The sequence below is a fragment of the Palaemon carinicauda genome, chromosome 19 (genome assembly GCF_036898095.1).
Source record: "Palaemon carinicauda isolate YSFRI2023 chromosome 19, ASM3689809v2, whole genome shotgun sequence".
Classification (NCBI taxonomy): Eukaryota; Metazoa; Arthropoda; class Malacostraca; order Decapoda; family Palaemonidae; genus Palaemon; species Palaemon carinicauda.
In genome coordinates this window covers 126913545-126933774 of record NC_090743.1, presented here as the reverse complement: position 1 = coordinate 126933774, position 20230 = coordinate 126913545, and the positions used below count along the sequence as shown (strand labels likewise).

The window sequence follows — 20230 nt, the reverse complement described above, 5'->3', positions numbered from 1 at the left end:
TTTCCCTGTTGGAACCCTTGGGCTTATAGTTTCTTGCTTTTCCAACTAGGGTTGTAGCTTGGCTAATAATAATAATAATAATAATGTGGGGTTAGTTGGTCTTTTAAAGAAAAATAGAGTGCATTGCATCACACTGCACTGCATTATTCACCAAGAGGCCTTATGAAGCAAAATATTGCAGATGAGTGATGCCATGAACTACAGAACATTGCTAAATTCAGCTACGCGATAAAGACTTTCTTTGCTCCCAAGCAATTCTTTACCGCAATGACTGCCCACCAGAACGTTCTAAACATGAACCTACAAGGAAAATTACAGAATGTTTCCCCAGTTAGTAGGACGTGTTGATTCTCTCCGTGAAAAGCTGCAACTTTCCAGTGAATGCTTAAACAAGAATGATCTAACACTCTTCCCTTCTTGTCATGAATTGAACAGAAATAATGGAACATATTCCTAATTTTTTTTCTTTTTTGGAAAACGTGAAGGGTTATATTGTATATTTGAGAAGATATATATATATGCATATATATATATATATATATATATATATATATATGCATATATATATAAATAGATAGATATGTATATATATATATATATATATATATATATATATATATATATACATACATATATACACACACACACACACATATATATATATATACATATATATATATGCAACCGTACATATATATATATATATATATATATATATGCATAAGTACACATAAATTTATATATATATATATATATATATATATGCATACGTACACATACATACATACATATATATACACTATATATATATATATATATATATATATATATATATATATATATATGCATAAGTACACTTACATTTATATATATATATATATATATATATATATATATATATATATATATATATATATATATATGCATACGTACACATACATACATACATATATATACACTATATATATATATATATATATATATATATATATATATATATATATATATATATATATATATATATGGTTGTGTGTGTAGATTTACTTTGATTGTAGAGTATTTTGAAGTTAAACAAGAATAGAACTGTGAAAGGTTCTATTTTTTCTTATCTTATGATTAGAAATTATTACTAAATACTAGCATCTGATTTGTTTATATCTTTTTTTTCTCTTTTTGTATATATGTGCTTTAATTATGATTTGAAGTTAAATATTAACAGAAACATTTAAGCTTTGAATTTTGAATTTTTACCTTTTTTTAGTCTTGTTTCGGAAAAACAAATATTCATATACAAGTAAGTATGGGGGAAAATCTTATGACAAGGTGTGTAAACTAAGTGCATCTACATACTTGGTAAAAAAAAAAATCACTTACATAAAGGAAGTGAATCCTCTCCCCTTGGGGGAGGCAGCTTCTCTTCAGTTACGGCACAAGGAATTCTAATTCTAATATTAATCCTATTTTTCGGCCCGTGCCATCAAGGATTTCGGGTAATGTGGCCCTTGGCATGGAAAAGGTTGGACCACCCTGGTCTGGCCTATTCTTTACATACTGTAGTCTCCTCTGTCCTCATACACTTGACCCCAATGAGATTACCAAACAATTCATCTTCACTAAAGAGGTTAGCTTCTCCACTGTAATTGTTCAGTGGTTACTTTCCTCTTGATAAGGGTAGAAGAGACTTTAGCTATGGTAAGCAACTCTTCTAGTGGAAAGACACTCCAAAATCAAACCATTGTTCTCTAGTCTTGGATAGTGCCATAGTTTCTGTACCATGGTCTTCCACTGTCTTGTGTTAGAGTTCTCTTGCTTGAGGGTACAATCGAGCAAACTATTCTATATTATTTCTCTTCCTCTTGTTTTGTTTGTTTTTATAGTTTACTGTAAATAGGAGATATTTATTTTAATGCTGTTACTTTTCTTAGAATATTTTAATTTCTTTCCTTCCTTTCCTCACTGCGCTTTTTTCCTTATTGGAGCCCCCGGGCTAATAGCATCCTGCTTTTCCAACTAGGGTTATAGCTTTGCAAGTAATAATATATATATATATATATATATATATATATATATATATATATATATATATATATATATATATATATATATATATATATATATATATATATATATATATATATATATATATAAATATATATATATATATTATATATATATAAATATATATATATATATATATAAATATATATATATATATATATTATATATATATATTATATATGTATATATATATATAAATATATATATATATATATATATATATATATATATAAATATATATATATATATATATATATATATATATATATATATATATAAATATATATATATATATATATATATATATATATATATATATATATATATATATATATATATGTGTGTGTGTGTGTGTGTAAATGTATGTATGCACTGTATAGGTGTGGAAAACAATACAGAACCATACACCATATAGAATAAGGATATCCTAATTTCTCAATATTGTGTATTTTTCTTCTCTCTCTAGCTTGAAAACAATGATAATGTATAAAACAATAAATCTTGTTTTATGACCTGAATTAAATAATTAATAACCCATTATAACGAATAAACATAATTGATCTCCTATAGGCAATGAATAAAACATAAGAATAAAAATAATAATAAACTTTTTTCTTCCCACTGCAGGCAACAGCCACCTACGTCCCCAACTCTCACGACGGAGCCACCGACCGCTTCTCCTTCCTCCTGTGGGGGAGCTTCCTTCAGGATAACGGTGCCCTGGCCTTCTGCGTGCGCTACAGCACCCTAAACCAAGAATTCTGGGACAACAACTACGGCAGGAATTATACACTGCAATGTTACTCTTCTCTGGGCATGGTGGGAGACCCGGGCACGAACTCAAATCGGCCCCAGAACTCGACCAACGTCCAGCAGTTCATGCAGGGAACCCAGAATACTCCCTCGGGCTCGCCCAGTTACATTAACTTTGGGTCTCCCGTCACACCCAGTGATCCCTGGGCGACCAGGTTTTTCTGAGGTGAGATATTTTTAAATTAGACTTTTTCAGAAGACTCATCAGTAGAACGTTGAACCCCTTACACATGTATTGCATCATCTATCTCTTATCTTGTACAGTTGTCTTTTTCATTCCATGTTTATCCATAGAGGAAATGGCAACACTGCTTGTATAATAAGGTCGCTGAGGTTGTAAACAAGTTTTCTCAGGGATTTCTATTATTTTACAAGAAGCTGCATAGAGAAGTGTTGGTACAATTATGAAAAATGCAAGCTCAGCCACTTTTCTTTTTTTTTTACAGGCCACACTGCCAACAGTTTCTCTTTTGCTAAACGCAGCGTTTCTTGTTACAATGTTCAGCTAACCGACTTCTTAGCTTTCCGTTGTTCTTCCCACAAGACCAAACCATCTCCGAACGCACAATCCTCATGCTTCTAACCCGTGAATTATAAGTTTTCTCTTTCGTTTGTTATTCCCACAAGACCAAACCATCTCCGAACGCACAATCCTCATGCTTCTAACCCGTGAATTATAAGTTTTCTCTTTCGTTTGTTCTTCCCACAAGACCAAACCATCTCCAAACGCACAATCCTCATGCTTCTAACCCGTGAATTATAAGTTTTCTCTTTCGTTTGTTCTTCCCACAAGACCAAACCATCTCCAAACGCACAATCCTCATGCTTCTAACCCGTGAATTATAAGTTTCCCCTTTCTGTGTTCTTCCCACAAGACCAAACCATCGCTGAACGCACAATCTTTTCATCAACATTGTCCCTTTCACCAACTTTTAGTGTCTCCACGTTTTACTGTCTTTTCATGCTTTTTTCGCCACATACACTTCACAGTTCATCTCGCCTGTTTCCTATTTTTTTGTACCACCTCTCAGAATCTGAATTTCACTCCCATGCAGTAGAGTTAGCTCAACAATCCATTCGATCAAACTTTCCCTACACATTTAATATAAGAAATATAGGATTCACAATTCAATGACAGTTTTGGCCCCCATAGATATGTGAACTGGAATATCCACAATGGTATTAAAACATACCAAGTAAGGAGGTAGTGTCAATAGTGCAACTCAAGCGATGCACTGTTGGCATTATTTAAGCATTCAATCGTGATTCCTTTCTAACTTCTAACTTTTACCTCTTGGTGTAACACTTGGGGGCTTTATCCTAGATACAGTTGGGTGTTGAATGGACTCACAGGACACAGTGCTGTACCCAATTCCATTAATACAATTCAATCTAGATCCACTAACAAACATTTTAAGAACCCAAATCCATACATCCAATCCAATCTAGATCCACTGACAAATATTCTAAGAATCTAAATCCATTAATACAATTCAATCTAGATCCACTGACAAACATTTTAAGAACCCAAAACCATAGATACAATTCTATCTAGATCCACTGACAAACATTTTAAGAACCCAAAACCATAGATACAATTCTATCTAGATCCACTGACAAACATTTTAAGAACCCAAAACCATAGATACAATTCTATCTAGATCCACTGACAAAGATTTTAAGAACCCAAAACCATAGATACAATTCTATCTAGATCCACTGACAAACATTTTAAGAACCCAAAACCATAGATACAATTCTATCTAGATCCACTGACAAACATTTTAAGAACCCAAAACCATAGATACAATTCTATCTAGATCCACTGACAAACATTTTAAGAACCCAAAACCACAGATACAATTCAATCTAGATCCAGTGACAAACATTTTAAGAACCCAAAACCACAGATACAATTCAATCTAGATCCAGTGACAAACATTTTAAGAACCCAAAACCACAGATACAATTCAATCTAGATCCAGTGACAAACATTTTAAGAACCCAAAACCACAGATACAATTCAATCTAGATCCAGTGACAAACATTTCTAAGTCTAAAGTATATATTCCAAATAACAAAAACCTCTTGATGGAACTTTCGTCCAGCAAAGGAATCCAGCCGAAAGTTATTTGGCTTAAGATTTATTTGTTTATTCAAGCAAAATTAAAATTAACACAACTGGACTGACTAAAATAATAGTGGTAATCAAAACATGTATGGATTATTAATAGAATGAGTCAAAACAAGCTATTGTCAGTAAAACCCAAAACTACTACAGTAAAAAAAAATACTGAAAATATTTATTGAATTTTTTTTAAAAATTATTATTATTATTATTATTATTATTATTATTATTATTATTATTATTATTATTATTATTATTATTGTTGTTGTTGTTGTTATCACTACCCAAGCTACAACCCTAATTGGAAAAGCAAGATGTTATAAGCCCAAGGGCTCCAACAGGGAAAAATAGCTCAGTAAGGAAAGGAAATAAGGAAATAAATAAATGATGAGAACAAATTAACAATAAATCACTCTAAAAAGGAGTAACAACGTCAAAACAGATATGTCCTATATAAACTATAAAAAGACTCATGTCAGCCTGTTCAACATGAAAACATTTGCTGCAACTTTGAACTTTTGAAGTTCTACTGATTCAAATTGATATCCCAATTTACGAATTTAATCTTTCCCTTTTCTTTTTCTTTCCAGGATAGTGGTGTCAAGTGAGTGTGTGGAGCCTGAAAAAATATATATATAGAGAAAATGAATATCTACAGCGTACGCTTAAAAGCCTGTTACCTCAATTTTTAACAGTGATACAACTTTTACGATCTTCTCTTCACTCGTATTGATAGATCTTTTTCATTTGTTAAAACTCCTCTCCTTCTTAACTACTTGACCCATAAATATCACATTTTGTTGAAAATGAAGAATTGGGCATTTTATATCCCCAGGCTTTGACGATTAACCTCAAATTTTCCGCCAATACCAAGCGTTTTGACAGTCGCAACTATGCATTTCTATGGTCGATAGTCAATATTCTCTCTCTCTCTCTCTCTCTCTCTCTCTCTCTCTCTCTCTCTCTCTCTCTCTCTCTCTCTCTCTCTCTCTCTCTCTCTCTCTCTCTCTCTCTCTCTCTCTCTCATGTTGCAGTGTAAATTACTTTTAAAGTTCTTCTGTTACGACCACGGGGTTTTTAAGAGAATATGAGAATAAATCATTCTACATTTTTAATAAACTTTTAGTCTCGGATATTTTACAAATTTAGATTCTCTGAATGAATTCACCCAAGTACTTGCAATTTACTTAAATACTTATATTTTCTATATAGAAATTATCTAATTGAAAAGCATATATCTGGAAGCATTTTTTTTTTTTTACTATTCTAACCTTGATTTTGTCCAGACAAAATACAGGGATAAATCCAGTTTTTATACTGTGAAGACCTCGCTATGAAATACGATTGGCATTATCACTTGCCCGACATGGAATACGTAATTAAAAGATAGATAACAATTTTAATTCCTCAGAAGGATTCTAAATATCTCACTGAAGTCAATAATACACACCAAGTGCGCCTTTCGTCTAACTAATAAATCCTTTCGACTTTCTTCGTTTTGACCCAAGTGCCAAACTTAACCTCCTGCAGGTGCAAAATGTGTAAACGACATAATGATAGGAAAAAAAATGTGATATTATGGTCAATCCTTCCACCCCTTGCGAAAATATTGCAAATAAACAAGCCTGCTCTTCTCTCCTAACCCCATACAGCTGTGCTTGGTGTACATACATACATCTGTGTCATAACAATAGCTTTACTTCTGTTACATACTAGTCATATATACCTGATTTAACTGGTCAACACGAACTAAAAAACATCTCGAGAGTGTAGAATGTGAGATTTCTCCAGTTGGCTTCAAAGGACAGGCAAAATCTTCGATGAGAGTGTTATGAGGCCAGACTTGATGACGTGATAGCTTTGGAAAGCTATAAGAGACGAGAGGTACTAGAGAAGAGGACAATAATAACGTGATTGATCGTGGTCACAAATAGAAAGGTAACATTATAATACACCCATAGACGCTCAATAAATATTATACAATTACCCTATGGAGGAGTGTGTTGTTGCAAGGGTTGCTTGGCTGATGATATTGGCCAAGGACGGTGAAAAGGGTGAAAAAAAGGCACAAACAGTGTTTGTGAACATGTGTTATCGAGTTCCGGGTGTTCATAAGACGACTGTATTATAGAAAATACTAATTGTCTAAGAAGTATGTGATGGCTGTTACTTGCCAAGTCTGAAGAAAACTGCTAGATAACAGGTTTTAATTTTCCTTTGGCTTTGTCGTGGGTTAAAAAAATGGGGTCTTTTGGGAGGAAAGGTAAGACCCGTTACTACGCAAAACAAGAAAGTTTACTAGAGGTTTCGTTTTACCAAGTGTTCACCTTTTTAACTAATGTGGTAAATTGTAGCTGACCAATAATCAAAACTATTATATCTCTATATGTTATTGTACTACAGATGTGAAAAACCATCCAATACCCAAATAAGTATTTTTGGACTTGTTAAATTGTACAGTAGATTTAATAACATAAGCCAACTCTTTAAAAAAAAACAAAAAAAAACACAGAGTAATGACTAAAACTAAATCCTGAGTCTTCAGCCTGACAAGTCAGGACAACCTGGCGTTTTTTCGACCTTATATAAAACCTTCAAAAAGAGACTGAGGGCACAGGATAACGTTTGGTATTTATGCTACGACTTTTAAGGTATTGGGCCCTGTAATTATTTTAGATTAGGCCTATTTTAGTAAGACTTCACGCCAGGGCAGGCCTTGGCATGAAATCGCACAAATGAGCAAATGATCACATCGGACAACACACACAACACAAATTCGACCCCCCTTAATTTTTGAGTGAATAACAGTCGGTTTTTTTTTCTAGGAAATATGAAGTCGACTTTTATTTCCAATACTTAACGGGCTAAATTTTCTGACGGATATTAATTTCAATACCTTCTAAAATAAAATTGTCTATGTAAATTGTAAAAGTTGTAAATATTATTGGCTGAACTACTGTCTTGTCTATTTATGGATTATTCTATTGTAAATCCGAGTATTTTGTACATCTGGTTAAAAATTTCAGGACTGCTTTGTTTTATAATGTAAAAAGGTAACTGCAGTTTCCTATATCATTTTAGCTGTAAAACATGAATAAAATGACTTATGTTTAAGGTGGATTCAATGAATTACTAGAGGCAATTTCACACTTACTGAATTAATATCTCGACCTATTAGTGGCAAAATAAAATGTTACAACTAACTACAAACTTGGTAAAGAGATATTAATTCACCGAGTGTAAATATAATGTTTTTGTAGTTAGGCAGCACTACAAAAACACAATTAACCTTAGATATTAGTTGCCTTAATGTCATACACGTAAAATAGAGATTAAAGGTTTCTGAGATAGATACAGACCCTTCCAAGTTAATGCTTCGACTATAATCGTCTGACCAAAGTAACGTAAAAGGCAACTTGCAAAGGAATTACTATGGTTAAAAGACAGTTTAGACAGTTAACCTCAGTCCTGGAATACAGTCTCTAGTCTTGGTAATTAGTTTGCAGATACGAAATAGTTCCTAGTAAGTAGTAAAGAGAGATCTTCCCAAGTCATTTGAAAATGAGTAGATTTTATGGTAGTATATTGCAACCATAGATGACCAAGGCTGACTACAGGAATACTTAGGAACCGGATTGTATCTCTCCTCAGATACTGGAAAATGTATTTAAAAACCAGTCCAATAACATAGGAATAATGTCAAAATATTGCATAAATGTATAAAGAGTGAGAATTGTATATGTATATAGCAAGTCAAACACACCTCTATAAATGACCTGCTTATAAACAAGTGTAAATAGAACAATGTATGAACTCTGACCTACTGAGTGCAAGGAACGTTTGTCACAGAAGAATAACGCTGTAATGAGGCTATGCTAGGAAATAAGGCAAGAGTCAAGATACCTATGGTGTAATATGCGGAACCTACGAGTGATCATTACTATACGGTGTGGGAAAAGGGAGCTCACTGTATATACATATATAGAAATATTTATAATTATATATATATATATGTATACATAAATCATCACCTCTTTTCAACAGAATCATACATTAATATATAAAAATAACTAAAAGAATATCTATCCCTAATTGTATAGGGTAATGACATTTTGGTCCAAATATTATACCGAAGGAAGAGACGCATGCGAAAGAATAACAAAACTAGGGGATGAAATCACTCAAAGCTTCCATATCCATCAACTCAGTACATAAAATCAAATATACATACCGTATTTATGAACATACATATACTTCCATAAATAGTTTACACAAAAACATGTATACATATACTGTGTGTATATAGGTATAGTATATATATGCAATATGCATGAACCGGTTAAAGTAACATGTAATGCATATACAGACATCTAAATTTCTTCCCTGCGTTTGATGAGTCAAGATTAAATGAAACTTAATATCAAAGATATTGTAAAGGGATTACAGAATTCTGACTTTTAACATCAGTTAGCTTGTGTACATGTGGCAGTACATTTAGCAACATACTACATATGTAAATTATACATACATATATATATATATATATATATATATATATATATATATATATATATATATATAGCATACTGCATATGTATGAAGATGTATACAGTACAAGTATGTATATTTACAGTATGTATTTATATATACTGTATATGTATATGTGTATATATCAGTGTTCAGTGAAACCCTTTGCAAAGCACTGATACAAAGTTTGCTGGTAATTCGAAACCATGAAACGTTTCAACACGAACGTTTGCTGGATATCACAAGAACGGGCACGTGAAGAAACGAACGGAATACTGATGTGTGATCTTTTCTTTTAGGGAAGAGATTGTCAAATAAAAGGTATCAATGTTGGAGGCTTTCATTTGTATCCCTCTCGAACTCATGATCTACTTAAAAAAAAAGTACATAGGGTGGTTCTACTGAAAACGAGCAACCAGTCACAATCATATTCATACTTTAGCTGTTAAATCGAGGATGCACTTTATATGAAACTAGAACGGCCACTCGGTAGGGCGCATACCTTCGCCTATTTCATGTATAGCATAAGTTAGGCAATTGAATTATGCACAATTTGGTACTTAAATGCAAATTAGATAAAAAATTGCTACAAAATGGCAGAAAGACTTTTTTTACCTTTTCGCGACCTTAGCCTTAACCTTTGAACTAACCACTCCCAAAATCTAATCAAATTGTCATTGCATCATAGTCAACCATCCCACCAAATTTCAGGAGATTCGGTCGAATCGTTTTTGAGTTATGCGAATCATAAACACACACACATACAAACAAAGGCCTATCAAAACATAACGTTCGCAATGAAGCTGGCGAAGGTAAAGTGTCAATAAAATTATCGCTACATAAACTTATAGGTAAGGGTCATTAGCAACACATTTAACACTAATACATATATTGCACTTTGAACATTTATCATCCATGTGTGCACTCGCCTGCCTGAAGATTAAAGGCAGTCTGGTACAGCGGTAAAGTGTTCGCCTAGCATTCGCATGGCAGCAGATCGACCCCGCTCGGGACCGTGAGTTATGCTGCTTACTGGAGAGGCCACTGTTGTGGTTGGGCACTACAGTAGGGGTTTGGGCTTGCCCAGCTGATGTTCTGGTGAGCATCTATTCTGATGAAAGTGGAACCGTGAAACCAGACATCTTTAAATATCTTTCAACTCTGAATCGGGCCCTTATCTGTCAATCTCCATTCTCTTAAAATTATTTCTTTCTTTCCTTAAATCTAAACAAAATTTGCTTCTCGCCATCTTTGCTCGCTTCACTTTTGACTCTTTTTAACAATGTTACACTTTTAACTAAGTTAACCTGTTCACTGATGATAAAATCTATTTCGCTCTTCGGTTTTTCATTTGGACTTCTCCGTGTCCATTTTCATATTAAAAAAAAAAAAAGAAAAAAAAAATGCAAATTCTGCAAGCATGTCTCTTCAGTTGGGCTTACTCCAAATTTGCCTACACCTGATTCTTCTAACTTCTTACGACCTAATTTAGCAGTGAAATCACCAAAAAGTAATAAAAATCTTTCACCTTTTTCAGCTGTCTACACGCTTTGTGCTGGGAACAAAACTCATATTTGTTTTTATCCATTCTCATCCAACATCGACAAACCCCTTTCCTAATTGACAACAGCATTGGGATAGTTTAACCGAAAATAAGGAGAGAAATTGCGACTGTTATATCCCCTTGGAGGTATAACGGGATGCCCCGAAAATGGGAGACGACTCTTTGTCGTCTACGCATTGGTCTCACACTGATGACACATGATGAGACATGAGTTTCTGCGGGCTGGCCAACACCAACCATATTGCGACAGTGAGGCATTTGTTGACTGAATGTCCCTCTTATAGCACAGAAAGAAATAGACATCAGTTTGAGCTCGAGGTGAAGATGGCAGGTTCATCCTTGCCAAGATCCTTGGACATGATGTGTCGTACAATGCTAGTGGCATTTTAAAATTTATATCGGAAGCAGGTCTTCTTAATGCTATTTAACTTTTACAACATATTTATTTTCTGGTTTTAATTGAATATTCTTTTATTCTTTATTTTATAATAAACGATATCGGCGTGAATGACCTTCCATGTCAGGATGCCAGAGAACTTCAAATTCATTCATTCATTCATAAAGGAAGAAGGTGGGCCCAACGATGCCACCACTCTCAACAGCTTTTTAACTTGTTTACGTTCCTAGCTCCATGCATTCTTGATAAAACTCTATATTCTGCCGCTACCTGTGACCTATCGTGTACTCTCAAGTGTCTCTGGAATATAATAAACCAATCATCATTATATAAACTACATCCATTACTGAATAGCCTCACCAACCTCGACTACACGGTTGTAGACCTCCGCCACGACAGCTTATTTCGGTCGAGACCTAGGACTTTAAAAACTGAATCGCTTCCAGAAATCTTCACTAGTCTATGAGTAAAATCATAGGGCCAGGATGCTGTTCGCTGCAACCTCACCATCCTTGTGACCTAAGGATGGGGATTTGGGGGGAGCCTATGGGTTTATCTGCTGAGTCATCAGCAGTCATTGCCTGGCCCTCCTTGGTCCTAGCTTTGATGAAGAGGGGGCTTGGGCGCTGATCATATGGTCAGTTTCTATGGCAATGTCACTGTCCCTTGCCTCTGCCATTCATGAGCGGACTTTAAACCTTCAAATGTTTTATTTGTTTATAGCAAATTGACAAAAAATGAATAACCTGTCTTTGTATGACTCCGAAAATAAATTACTGAAGGATTTATAACTAATAGCTTTTACTTCAAAGATCAAATTAAGAACAAAGAAATAAATGATGCACAAGGACATCCACAAATATATATGGACTTCACCATGTGCCAGTTATTATTATTATTATTATCATTATTATCACTAGCCAAGCTACAATCCTAGTCCGAAAAGCAAGATGCTATAAGCCCAAGGACTGCAACAAGGAAAAATAGCCCAGTGAGGAAAGGAAATAAGGAAATAAATAAAGGATGAGAAAAAATTGACAATCATTCTAAAAACAGTAACGTCAAAACAGATATGTCATATATAAACTAAAAAAAAAACTTATGTTAGCCTGTTCAACATAAAAACATTTGCTGCAACTTCGAACTTTTGAAGTTCTACTGATTCAACTACCCGATTAGAAAGATCATTCCACAACTTGGTAACAGCTAGAATAAAACTTCTAGAATACTGTGCTATTGAGCCTCATGATGGAGAAGGCCTGACTATTAGAATTAACTGCCTGCCTAGTATTACGAACAGGATAGAATTGTCCAGGGAGATCTGAATGTAAAGGACGGTCAGAGTTATGAAAAATCTTATGCAACATGCATAATGAACTAATTGAACAACGGTGCCAAAGATTAATATCTAGGTCGGGAATAAGAAATTTAATAGACCGCAAATTTCGGTCCAACAAATTAGATGAGAATCAGCAGCTGAAGACCAGACAGGAGAACAATACTCAAAACAAGGTAGAATGGAAGAATTATGTTATTTTCATTAGTAAAATAAATTTTTGAATATACTTACCCGGTGATCATATAGCTGTCAGCTCTGCTGCCCGACAGAAAAACCTAAGGACAAAATACGCCAGCGATCGCTATACAGGTGGGGGTGTACATCAACTGCGCCATCTGTCGAGCAGGTACTCAAGTACTCCATGTCAACACAGAACCAATTTTCTCCTCGGCCCACTGGGTCTCTATTGGGGAGGAAGGGAGGGTCCTTTAATATATGATCACCGGGTAAGTATATTCAAAAATTTATTTTACTAATGAAAATAACATTTTTCAATATTAAACTTAGCCGGTGATCATATAGCTGATTCACACCCAGGGGGGTGGGTAGAGACCAGCATTACATGTTGACATTATTATGAGCTAAGTATTTTGTATTTCATTTTAGCAGTTATTCAAAATAACAAACATAAAATAAATAAGTACCTGGTAAGGAAGTCGACTTGAACAATTACTCTGCCTTTTTAAGTACGTCTTCCTTACTGAGCCTCGCGATCCTCATAGGATGCTGAGCGACTCCTAGGAGCTGAAGTATGAAGGGTTGCAACCCATACTAAAGGACCTCATCAAAACCTCTAATCTAGGCGCTTCTCAAGAAATGACTTTGACCACCCGCCAAATCAAGTAGGATGCGAAAGGCTTCTTAGCCTTCCGGACAACCCAAAAACAATAATAAAACATTTCAAGAGAAAGATTAAAAAAGGTTATGGAATTAGGGAATTGTAGTGGTTGAGCCCTCACCCACTACTGCACTCGTTGCTACGAATGGTCCCAGAGTGTAGCAGTTCTCGTAAAGAGACTGGACATTCTTAAGATAAAAAGACGCGAACACTGATTTGCTTTTCCAATAGGTTGCGTCGATTATACTTTGCAGAGATCTATTTTGTTTAAAGGCCACGGAAGTTGCGACAGCTCTAACTTCGTGTGTCCTTACCTTCAGCAAAGCTTGGTCTTCCTCATTCAGATGGGAATGAGCTTCTCGTATTAACAGTCTGATAAAATAGGATAAAGCATTCTTTGACATAGGCAAAGATGGATTCTTAACTGAACACCATAAAGCTTCAGACGGGCCTCGTAAAGGTTTTTAAATAGAACTTAAGAGCTCTTACAGGACATAAGACTCTTTCTAGTTCATTTCCAACCATACGATAAGTTTGGAATATCGAACGATATTGGTCAAGGCCGAGAAGGCAGCTCGTGTTTGGCTAGAAAACCAAGTTGTAGAACATGTAGCCGTTTCGGATGAGAATCCGATGTTCTTGCTGAAGGCATGAATCTCACTGACTCTTTTAGCTGTGGCTAAGCATATCAGGAAAAGAGTCTTAAAGGTGAGATCTTTCAGGGAGGCTGATTGTAGCGGTTCGAACCTGTCTGACATAAGGAATCTTAGTACCACGTCTAAATTCCAACCAGGTGTAACCAAACAACGCTCCTTCGTGGTCTCAAAAGACTAAGGAGGTCCTGTAGATCTTTATTGTTGGAAAGATCTAAGCCTCTGTGACGGAAGACTGATGTCAACATGCTTCTGTAACCCTTGATAGTGGGAGCTGAAAGAGATCGTTCTTTCCTCAGATATAAGAGAAAGTCAGCTATTTGAGTTACAGAGGTACTGGTCGAGGATACGGATACTGACTTGCACCAGTTTCGGAAGATTTCCCACTTCGATTGGTAGACTCTAAGGGTGGATGTTCTCCTTGCTCTAGCAATCGCTCTGGTTGCCTCCTTCGAAAAGCCTCTAGCTCTCGAGAGTCTTTCGATAGTCTGAAGGCAGTCAGACGAAGAGCGTGGAGGCCTTGGTGTACCTTCTTTACGCGTGGCTGACGTAGAAGGTCCACCCTTAGGGGAAGTGTTCTGGGAACGTCTACTAGCCATCGAAGTACCTCGGTGAGCCATTCTTTCGCGGGCCAGAGGGAAGCAACTAGCGTCAACCTTGTCCCTTCGTGAAAGGCGAACTTCTGCAGTACCTTGTTGACAATCTTGAACGGAGGGAATGCATATAGATCTAGATGTGACCAATCTAGTAGAAAGGCATCTATATGAACTGCTGCTGGGTCCGGGATTGGTGAGCAAAATATTGGGAGCCTCTTGGTCATCGAGGTTGCGAAGAGATCTATGGTTGGCTGGCCCCAGGTGGCCCAAAGTCTCTTGCATACATCCTTGTGGAGGGTCCATTCTGTTGGAATTATTTGTCCCTTCCGACTGAGACAATCTGCCATGATATTCAAGTTGCCTTGGATGAACCTCGTTACTAGTGAAATGTCTAGACCTTTTGACCAGGTGAGGAGGTCCCTTGCGATCTCGTACCATGTCAGAAAGTAGGTCCCTCCTTGCTTGGAGATGTACGCCAAGGCCGTGGTGTTGTCCGAGTTCACCTCCACCACTTTGCCTTGAAGGAGAGACCTGAAGCTTTTCCAGGTCAGACGTACTGCCAGTAGCTTCTTGCAGTTGAAATGCATTGTCCTTTGACTCGAGTTCCATAATCCCGAGCATTCCCTACCGTCTAATGTCGCACCCCAGCCTACGTCCGATGCGTCCGAGAAGAGAACGTGGTTGGGAGTCTGAACAGTCAGGGGAAGACCCTCTCTAAGGTTGATATAGTCCTTTCACCAAGTCAGACCAGACTTTATCTTTCCGGAAACCGGGATCGAGACCGCTTCTAGCGTCTTGTCCTTTTTCCAGTGAAAAGCTAGATGGTATAGAAGAGGACGGAGGTGTAGTCTTCCTAGTGACACAAATTGATCCACGGATGACAGTGTCCCTACCAGACTCATCCACAGCCTGACTGGGCAGCGTTCCTTCTTCAGCATCTTCTGGATGGATAGCAGGGCTGGGGGTTGATCGTCTTGTTCAGCAACGTCCTCATCAGAGGGTTCCTCATCCGAAACTGATGAGGAAACGGCAACGGAGTGGGCAACGTCTGATTCGCTGAATACGGTCGCACTGGTGGATGCGTGACGGAGCCGGACGCAAAATCATGGCACTGCTGCACAGTCTGTGAACTGTCAACAACCATGGGTGCGCGAGGAAGTACAGCGTCAACCCGAAACTGTCTAGACTGTCTGGGTTGTGCAGTCAACACCCTACCGGGTTGCTGAGGTTGACGCACTGCGTCACAACAAGTCACCTCTGCTGGTTGTTGAACGTCTTCCTAGTGACACACTGAACGTCAACAACCACCTCCGAGCGTCGCTTAACGTCAACGTGCGACTGGCAACCCACACTGGGTCGCATCGGTGGAGGAACCACCTCAACTGGCAGACGCGAGTAGGATACCTCAGCGTCAACAGGGCGCACAACCAACCGGTAGGAAGGTTGTTGGCCAGAAGGTTCTTCTCCGTATTTAAGTCCTCTATCAAGGACACAAGCTTGGACTGCATGTCTTGCAGCAAAGCCCATTTAGGGTCTACGGGAGCAGGTGTGGCAACAGACGGGGTTAGCGACTGAGGCGGAACCATTTACCATCCCTGGAAGCCTTGTTATGTGTGCATAATAGTACAGCAAAACTTCAAAGGCTCGACAAAAGTTGAGAAGTTGACCTGTAAACAACTGGAGCGTCTCCTGGCTAGGCGCCAGGGCGAGTCTACCAGAATTGAGAAGTCTACCTGGGCAGAGGCATGAACTCCCAAGCCGAGAACTTCTCTCGTGTCCTATCAGACTCTCGCTCTATAAGCCAGTTTAAAAGAAGGGAAATCAAAGGCTGTATCCCTAAAACTCCTCCTGGTGCAAAAACCAGTCGCCTAGCCAACGTAACGCTCTCTAGGAGAGCGAGAGAGCACTAGCTTAACAACAACGGCTTCGAAGTAGCTAGGCCTAGTGTAAGTTCTGACGTGAGGCGAACGAGGAGCAGCAGTTACAAGATCCGGACGAAGATCCTTAAAAAATCATCATGATTTAATTTAAGTCCATAGGAGGCTAAGCAGCTTAAGGCTCCTCTCCAAATGACAGAGTCCTCAAAGGAATATCAGTAGGAGGGAGAACAGCACTTTCTCATCTACAGGAACCTTGTCCGAGAAAAGCTAGGTTATCTCAGTGAGGGTCTCACTGGTGCATTAGCAGCAGACCAGAAGGCAACGTTATGTAACTGCTTGACAGTCTGTGAACTGTCAAAAACTGAACTGTCAACCACAACAGGTGCGTGAGGACATACAGCACTGGTGCATTAGTAGCAGACCAGAAGGCAACGTCATGTAACTGCTTGACAGTCTGTGAGCTGGCAACAACCATAGCTGTGTGGGGAAGCAAAGCCTCTACTCCTGACTGACTAGTCTGCTGCGGGCGAGTAGCGGTAACCACACTGGGTTGCGGAGGTTGACGCACAGCGTCAAAACAAAGCAACTTAACTCCACCCTCCTGTTGTTGTGGCAACTCGCGAACGTCAACGGAGGGTAGCGTGCGTCTGTGAACGTCAACGTGCGGCTGGCAGGGTACACTGCGCATGGGAGGTGGAACTCTCACAGGCGGAGTGCGGGAGCAGGTAGCGTCAGCGTCTACTGTACGCACAACCGTGGTTGGTTGTAGGCTAACGGGTGCAGCGTCAACCTTCTCCGCACGATACTCCTGCATAAAAGATGCTAACTGTGTCTGCATAGACTGTAGCAAAGACCACTTAGGGTCTACAGCAGCAGGTGCGGCAACAGACGGTGTTACTGCCTGTTGCGGTACCACTTTGCCTCTCTTAGGAGGTGTGCAGTCATCGGAAGACTGCAGCGAGTCCGAACTGACCCAGTGGCTACACCTGGGCCGTTGGACTTGCGCGGAAGAGACCGACTTGCGCTTAATAAGCTGCGAGACCTTGGTCCAAGGTTTCTTACGAGAAACCTCTTCCGCAGACGAGGAATAAATGGGCTCTCTCGTCTTTGTGTGGGTGGGGCGATCTTGGGTAGATACGCCCGAAACCACGGAGGGAAAACGTCTGTTCGTTGATCAAGGCCTGACGAACCCATAAGTCGTTCGACATTACTTCTCCCCTGGGCTTGGGAGCTTGCAAGAGGTCCCGGACTAGGTGAACGACAGGCACGAACAGACGAACCCTCGGACGCAACACTGTAACACTTTGCGCATATCACTTTATCACTTCGATTTTCTGTTTTGCACTTATTTCACTGAAATCGAAATTAATACTAGCAAAAACAGAAAACATATATAAAGATAAAGAATTCAGTGGCTGGAAAAGAGACTAAACACTAGTTCAAATAAACTACGTTTACAATCTCTCACCGCACATAGCCTGGGGACAAGAATAAAACCCTAGAAACGTTTTACCTTCTTCCCCGTACAGCGACTAGGGAGGAGAGTAACACGAGAACAACGTTACCCGCTTGAACGGAACGTTTTTTCTCCTCTCTCTCCCTCCGTCTCTATCTCTCTCTCTCTTTCTCTCTTGATTTCGCACCTGAGAGAAGAGCCCAATTATATATCGTCAAAACATGTTATTTGGCTAAAGGAAAAAACTGAAAGGTTTTCCAAATAAAAAGTTCCTTTAATTTAGAATTTAAACCATTTAAGCTAAGAAAGAATGAACGAAACGTCAGAATCGATTTACTCTTACTGCAAAGTGAAACCGTGATACACTCTCTCTCTATCGTAACGATAGAGCGCATGTTGAACGTCCTGAACGTCAACAACTGCGTAGTCTAAAAAACCAAACGTTAGTTCATCTTTGAAAACAGCACGAGACTATCAAAGAAATTCTTTCATAAAACATTAAATTTAAAAAGTTTTAAATTCTTTAAAGGCTAAATACGATATAACGGGCCCAACGTTGATCAACTTCGGTTCCAAGTTAGGACCGCCTACCATCAGGAAAGGTCGCACACAAACAAAACACAAAAATTCATTCTTATATGCTTATAATAAATGGAAAGTTAATCGAAGAGGCCTAATAAAGGCGGAGAGATATAAAATATATAGATCTATAACGTGTTAAGCAAAATTACTAAAAACCTAAACACACTTCCGTCTAAGGGAAGGGTCGGCCATTTAAAAGTGAAAGAGAGTCCATACTCTCTTTGTCACCATAATTAAATCTATCCAAAACGAGTTCAAGTTTTGAGATGAAGATAAAACCCCTGCATAGCGAAAGCTCAAAACTGGAATAGTGTACTTCACCAAATAGTTGTGAAAACAAATCCAGTTAGTAACAGCGTATTTAGTAGGTCTTGCCAGTGGCACGACAGAGAGAAAATTGGTTCTGTGTTGACATGGAGTACTTGAGTACCTGCTCGACAGATGGCGCAGTTGATGTACACCCCCACCTGTATAGCGATCGCTGGCGTATTTTGTCCTTAGGTTTTTCTGTCGGGCAGCAGAGCTGACAGCTATATGATCACCGGCTAAGTTTAATATTGAAAAAAAAACACTTCTTCAGAATAGACTGATCACCGAAAATCTTGAAAGACTTTCTCAATAGGCCATTTTTTTGTGCAATTGAAAAAGACACAGATCTAATGTGTTTCTCAAAAGTAAATTTGCTTTCGAGAATCACACCTAAAATTTTAAGTCATACAAAGTTAAAGAAACATTGTAACAAAAATCAAGTAGATCACTTTGCCATTAATAAAGAGAGAAGGAGGACTCTGAGAAATGTAAGAAGCTATAGAGGTGCAGATACTGGTAGTGACCACCAGCTTCTCATTGCCTCACTGAAATTAAAACTGAAAGGACCCAACAAAAATGTAGATGGAATACCTAGGTTTCATTCAACTAAGCTTCTAGATGAGCACAGAGAAACATTTCCAATTGAATGTAGGAATCGATTTCCAGTCTTGGAGACTAAGAGACGAAGAACAGACAATTAATGAAGAATGGTGTGATATTAAGAACATATATCAGTCAGCTGGTAGTGAAGTTTCGGGCATGCAGTTACAAGCAGAAAACCATAGATATAAAATGATACTTGGGATACTACTAAAAGGAGACAGACTGAAATTGATTGTTGAAAGTTTTCGAGGAAGTAATGAAAATTTCAAGGTAGAGCATGCTAAGTATTCCAGTATTAATGTGAGGTAAAAAAAAAAAAAAACAATAAGCCAGGAATGACTGGAGAGAATATTTAGACAGGAAAAAAAAATGATGCTGACAAAGTTATGAATTTAGAGAGTGGCTATGGTGTAAAAATTACTCACAGAATTATTAATGAAATCTACACTGGGGCAAAGAAGAAGAAGCATATATCCATCAAAGAGAG

At 37.7% G+C, this 20230-nt stretch overlaps 1 protein-coding gene across 1 annotated transcript in view; it reads left to right on the top strand.

The window, feature by feature from the left end:
- Positions 1–6540, top strand: part of Gbs-76A (Glycogen binding subunit 76A) — a 47714-nt gene extending 41174 nt beyond the window's left edge. The window contains exons 2-3 of the mRNA XM_068393941.1: positions 2686–3037; positions 5590–6540. Coding sequence (XP_068250042.1) covers positions 2686–3036 — 351 coding nt within the window. The 3' untranslated portion in view covers position 3037; positions 5590–6540. The remainder of the gene's footprint in view (positions 1–2685; positions 3038–5589) is intronic.
- Positions 6541–20230: the final 13690 nt, after the last annotated feature.